Source organism: Vicia villosa, unplaced genomic scaffold (assembly GCF_029867415.1).
Source record: "Vicia villosa cultivar HV-30 ecotype Madison, WI unplaced genomic scaffold, Vvil1.0 ctg.003584F_1_1, whole genome shotgun sequence".
NCBI classification, from domain to species: Eukaryota; Viridiplantae; Streptophyta; class Magnoliopsida; order Fabales; family Fabaceae; genus Vicia; species Vicia villosa.
This window is the reverse complement of record NW_026706245.1, coordinates 123,660-130,330: the sequence shown is the minus strand read 5'-3', so window position 1 is coordinate 130,330 and position 6,671 is coordinate 123,660. Positions and strand designations below refer to the sequence as shown.

The 6,671-nt window shown below is 30.0% G+C and overlaps 1 protein-coding gene across 1 annotated transcript; it reads left to right on the top strand.

The window, feature by feature from the left end:
- Positions 1 to 413: 413 nt before the first annotated feature.
- LOC131641219 (NAC domain-containing protein 40-like) lies at positions 414 to 1,049 on the top strand. The gene is made up of 2 exons (XM_058911521.1): positions 414 to 830; positions 915 to 1,049. Exons 1-2 carry the CDS (start codon positions 414 to 416, stop codon positions 1,047 to 1,049), a joined length of 552 nt encoding a protein of 183 aa, XP_058767504.1.
- The last annotated feature ends 5,622 nt before the right edge of the window (positions 1,050 to 6,671 follow it).

The window sequence follows — 6,671 nt, the reverse complement described above, 5'->3', positions numbered from 1 at the left end:
GCTCTCTTTAGTTTTAGCCAATTTCATATCATTTCAGTTGTCTCTAATCCAAGCCAGTACGAGGAAGCCAATTTCAAATCATTTCTGTTTTCTCTAGTCCAAGCCAGTACGAGGATGAAAATCACAAAGGAAGGTGCTTGTATCTACATTTGTTATGGTATGCAACATTTTATTTTGCACCTATATTTTGTTCTGATCTGAGTAGTTTCAATTTCTTTGATTTTAAAAAATAGATATAATATATATTGACATCATTAATATGTATATTTTTATTACATGCATGCTTACTGATCATGTCGCAGGAGTTGTAGACTGAGATGAACAAATATTACTCTGATCAGGGAGCTTATCATCTTCAACAACTCACACTAATAATTCATTATATCTCTAACTTTGTCTCTCGTTTCATTGAAATGGCTGCTTTTCTTCCACCTGGTGTTGTTTTCATTCCTAATGATGAGATTCTTATTGGCTATTACCTTGCCAACAAAAATAATGAAGACCTCCATATTTTCAATGGCGCTCACATGATTAAAGAGATGAACCTATATGAGTCTGATCCCTTCGAATTGTCTCCCGCGTCATCCTATTCAATCTACAATGGTAGGCACTGGCACTGGTATTGTTTTACTGCAAAAATTAACGAGGAAAGAAGATATTGCAAGACCGGATTTTGGAAGAAGAAAGGAAATGTTTGTAATATTACTAATGCAGATAACGTAGTTTTAGGAACTAAAACTCTCTTTGTTTTCTATCTTGGAAAATCCCCGAATGATTCAGAAAAAACTAATTGGACTATGTATGAATATGCTTTGGTAGACAATCCGCAGGTATGATATTTGGGAAAACTAACTCTTTTTTTACTTCTGTAACTTTTGTTAACTTCTAACAACTTTCAATTAAATATTTTGCAGGATGGTTTTGTTCTTTGTAGAATATTTGATTGCCCAATAGAGATGGACGTGGATAATGAATTTGGGCCTTTATCTGATGTTGATGAAACTGATTGTGATGAAAGTGATAATGAGCTTGAGAAATTCTCCGTATGAATGCATTCAAAGAGAGATATGTTGTAGTTGAATAAAAGCATGGCTTTCCAATTTGTTTTTGTGGATTTTAAGTAATAATAAATATCTAAATTATTACACAGTTTTGAACTATTCAGTTGTAATCTCTATTGTATATTTTATTCTTCTTTTGCAATTTTTTTTATATTTTTTTTCTTGTTTATGTTTATATTTTGATAGTTGCAACTTATTTCTTTGACACTTTCTACACTTATTTTAATTTGGGATCTAAAATTTTACTTTGGAGTCTAAAATTTATGAATTGTCTATCAGCAATATCGAATACCATATAATAAATACCATATAATAAGGTTGTCAAAATTTTATATCATTCAAATGTAAATTTTATTCTCATTTTTATATCTTCAATAAATAAATCATTTCCTACATTTCTCACGAGTATCTGATTACAAGACGCATAGTTTGGCCACTTGATACACACCCACTTTTAAAGAGTTAAAGACTAAACCCGTCTCGCTCTTTTCAAAAAAATGATTAAACTGGTGAGCTGGATGAATTTCCAATCTTTCCGAAAGTGTTTGAATACAGGCGGTATAGCTTGGACATTTGACAATTATATCCGTATAAAATCAATTCAACTCCTCAAACTTCTTTTTTTGCCCTTACGCAACTCTAGAAAACCTTTTTAGAAACGAGTATGCTTTATCCATTTCAAAGTGAATAAACAAAGGCTTCAGCCTCCAAGAGTGAGCAACAAGCAAATGTTTAATCAAGAAGACCTCTTGGAGACATGACTGGTCCAGCATTCGACCAAACTTGTATAAATCTATGGTTCAATATTTCTAACCCTATCCTTTTTTTTTGTAATATATTTTCATTATTTTACTTCAAGTGCAAATTACTCACTTAAAATTACTAATATGATCTTAATCGAGAAAGATATAAAATTAGTCACAAATTTTGAATACTGCATTTCACCCCTCCGCGTGCTTAAAGTCACTTGTTCAACAAGTGGCATCAGAGCCTAACTTTTGTTAAGGACTAATATCCTCAGGAGGAAAAATGTCTTTAAGATATTCACTAAAAAAACCTACATCCTTCATGGAGAAGGGAATTGTTTGAGGAAAGAGTAAATGAAATTTTTCATAGAAGGGACGGATCGTGATATGTGGAAATCTTTGAAAGAATTACCATTTGTCCCTTCATTACTCGAATCATGCCTATTTGTGACTCGAATTAGGGTCATAAAAATGCATGATTGATCCCTTGATTCAAATTTCAAACCCTTTGATTTGTATCAATAAACTAGAATTCGGATCTTTCACAATAATTCAACACATAAGCTTCAAAGATCACACATTTTCATTATACAACATTATGGTATCAACTAAACACAATTATGGTCATCATATCATAAATTTATCATAGAAAACATGTTATCACAATCAACAATCACACGGTTTCATGTGTTATAAACAATCATGCCTAAATATAGCCAAAATTTGTAACACAAAAAACTAACATTTTAACACCAAAATCTTTAGGACACGCATGATTAAGGTTTGTGTAATCAATACACATTATCCAAATGATCGGGGCCTTTTAAATAAGAACATAATTAGACAGCCATTTAACATACTTTACTTCTAAAATAAAGTTGGCGCCTAATAGACCTCCCACTATTTTCTCAGTAGCTTCAGATTTTTCAAGAGATTGTTTTCTTTGTCATTTGGATATGTACTTGGACCCGACGTCTAGGTTTAATTGGTGACAAGCCACTTGTGGATCAATATCGGGGATTTCGTGTGGGGAGATAGCGAAGATGTCGGCCTCTTTGTTGATGCGATAAAGCAGCAAGCAAAAGATTTAGAAGTATTTCGGGTTTTATCGAATCAATGGAAATTTGATATTGAAAGGATATAATATTCGATAATATTTTTCAAAACACTAGGTTTGTTTGCAAAACAGAAGCCAAGGCAGGAAAAGAAAGAAAAGCAATAGAAGGAAGCTGAAGCCATCCACGTGGCGCGTTGTATGACCAGCAGAGCAAAATGGTAATTTTTAAATCAATAAACTATCTTATATGTTAGATGATAGAGAGATGCTCTTTCATACTCTCTATTTTTGGAGTCAATGTGAACTTCTCTCGTTATCCAAAAACAATTAGTGCATCCGACCGCTAAGATCCATGGAAGACAAAATAATTAAATTTAAGCATAATTCAGAATCTTTCTGCTTAGTTTTCTATACATGTTACAACGAATTTTCACATTATGTATGATTCTCTCACTCAGAGTATGATCTATGCTTTTCTGCGAAAAACACATATCATTTTTGCCACGCCAAATCTCGTAAATTGTCTCAGCTAGGGCTATCTTTCAAACTATATTTCTTTCCTTACATCTCTGTTTATATATATAGGGAGTGACTATGATGGAAACATTTCTATTTGATAAAATTTTAATACTAATTTTAATAATTCATAAATTTAATTCTTTTATTCTTGCTAATAATGAGTTGTCATGTCTCATACGTTAATATTTAATATATATTTTAAGTTAAGTATATTTTAGATTTTTTTTAATAGATATACTTTTTTAAATCAATTTTTTATAAAAAAAAAATCAACTTTCAATTCATTTAAAATTATTTTTATCAAGTTTAACCCTGCTTTTTTTTAACGTATTTTCACATTGCATTTCTAAGTATTTTTGTATGGGATATTATTGAAATAATTTTAAAATTTCATTAGTTTAATATATTAATTATTTAATATTTAATCTTTATTAATCTATTTATAGGTTTAAATTTAAGAATAAACTATTAAAAAATTAATGATTAATTTATTAAGTAAAAAAACTATTTGAAGTATTAAAAATAAAATAATATTAAAAAAAAGATAATAAATTTTTAATTAAAATATCAAATTATCAAAATTCATAAGAAAAATCAACAATAAAAATTCATATTTAGAAGAAATATAACTTATTATCTTCTTCTTCTTCTTTTAAAAATTTAGGTTGTTTTTTTCTCAATATATTATATTACCATAATCATTAAAATTAAGCTACGCAATTTATTGTATCAAATTAAGCTATAAAATTCGTGGAGACTTTTAATATTTTATTTATAAGTTGTTGGTACCAAATATTCTTAATTATTATGATAATCATAAATTTATTCAAAATATTACAGGAAATACAATGTGAAAATCACTTACAAAAATTAAATAACAATTACCTAAAAATAATTTATATAAAAAAATTAGAGACGTAATATATAATGCATATTTTTTAATATTTCATGTAATAGTTTGAATAAATTTATGATTATTATAATAGAAATTATTTGGTACCAGTAATTTGGTAATAGAATATTAAAAACTTGTGGTAATAAATAGAAACAAGTTATATTTGATAATAAATATTTTTTAAAAATTTATTTTTAATGCTTTGGTAATATAATATATTAAGAAAAAAATCATAATTTGAAAAAAAGAAAATAATGACAATGATAAAATATACTGTTTTTCTTCTAAATATAAATTTTTAATATACATCATACACATTACATTCATCTCTCCTATTTTCTTTCATTATACTTTCTTTTTCTTTCCAAAAACACCAGTAGTACTGATGGTAAATTTAACATTTCAAAGACGTTCTTTTCAATGAGATACATTTTTCGTAGTCGACATTTTCACATGTATATCGGATAAATCCAACAAAGCTTAACCAAATCCTCTTGTATTGATCACCTGGCAACGTAATAAATTCAGTGAGGAAATTATTCTTTGGCAAAAAAATTGATTAAATAAGATTTTTCTTTTATTGAAATACCAATAGTTAAAAAGTTTTTTTTTTAATCCAACAAAAAGGAAATCCAATCATTTAATTCAAATAAATGTATCGTTTTAAGTTCAAAAAAAAGAAGAGAATTTTAATAACTTAACTTCTATAAATTCTAAACCATAAAGTAATTTACTTATATATCTTTATCTTAAAATGTTGTTTTTTTCAAAATAAGAAACATATAGTAAAGAGAATTCATTATTGGGATTTAATAAAACCAACAAAATTTAAAACTGACGTCAAAGCTACTTTACACGATTTCCTTTCATGCAAAATTTCAAATATTCAAATATAAATCAAATCCCCACTCATGTTTTTCGACGTTAAAGTAATAATATCACTAAACATATTGCAAGTATTTATATTCATTCTGCTCTCCTTATTTTTAGCCAATTTCAAATTATTTCTTTTGTCTCTAATCCAAGCCAGTACGAGTAAGAAAATAATTAACATAGGAAGGTGCTTGTATCTACATTGGTTATGGTGAGCAACAGTTTATTTTGCATCTATATTTTGTTCTGATCTTGGTAGTATCGATTTCTTTGATTTTAAAACAATGTATAATATATTCATTGAGATCATTAATATGTATACTTTTAACGATCATGTTGCAGGAGTTGTAGACTGAGATGAACAAATATTAATTGGAGTATCGGACCTGCTCTGATCAGGGAGTTTATGATCTTCAACAACTCACACTAAGAATTCATAATAACTCTAACTTTGTCTCTCGTTGTAGGATCAAGCGCTTACCACTACGCTAAAAGCAATTGCTGTTAGTGAGGGCGCAACTTTATTTCTTTATAGTATGAGCCCTCAGGGGCTGCACCTAAAGCGAGGTTTGTAAGCTCTCTCTAGGCGCCATGGGTTGGGATGTTAAGCCCATTCGAATCCCTAAGGGTGACGCTGGATTTATTTATCCAACAATCTCCCCCCAGTGTCAGCCGGGGGGATTCGAACCCATGACCATGCTCTGATACCACTTGTAGGATCAAGCGCTTACCACTACGCTAAAAGCAATTGCTGTTAGTGAGGGCGCAACTTTATTTCTTTATAGTATGAGCCCTCAGGGGCTGCACCTAAAGCGAGGTTTGTAAGCTCTCTCTAGGCGCCATGGGTTGGGATGTTAAGCCCATTCGAATCCCTAAGGGTGACGCTGGATTTATTTATCCAACACTCGTTTCATTGAAATGGCTGCTTTTCTTCCACCTGGTGTTGTTTTCATTCCTAATGATGAGATTCTTATTGGCTATTACCTTGCCAACAAAAATAACGAAGACCTCCATATTTTCAATGGCTCACACATGATTAAAGAGATGAACCTATATGACTCTGATCCCTTTGAATTGTCTCCCGCGTCCTCCTACTCAATCTACAATGGTAGGCACTGGCACTGGTATTGTTTTACTGCAAAAATTAACGAGGAAAGAAGACATTGCAAGACCGGGTTTTGGAAGAAGAAAGGAAATGTCTGTAATATTACTAATGCAGATAACGTAGTTTTAGGAACTAAAACTCTCTTTGTTTTCTATCTTGGAAAATCCCTAAATGATTCAGAAAGAACTAATTGGACTATGTATGAATATGCTTTGGCAGACAATCCGCAGGTATCATATTTGAGAAAACTAACTCTTTTCATAGTTTTGTAACTTTGGTTATCTTCTAACGACTTTCAATTAATTATTTTGTAGGTTGGTTTTGTTCTTTGTAGAATATTTGATTGCCCAATAGAGATTGACGTGGATAATGAATTTGAGCCTTTATCTGATGTTGATGAAACTGATCGTGATGA

Coding starts and splice junctions, on each gene's coding strand:
- LOC131641219 (XM_058911521.1), top strand. CDS start 414: ATGGCTGCTTTTCTTCCACCTGGTGTTGTTTTCATTCCTAATGATGAG. Junction 831..914: donor CTTTGGTAGACAATCCGCAG/GTATGATATTTG, acceptor AATATTTTGCAG/GATGGTTTTGTTCTTTGTAG.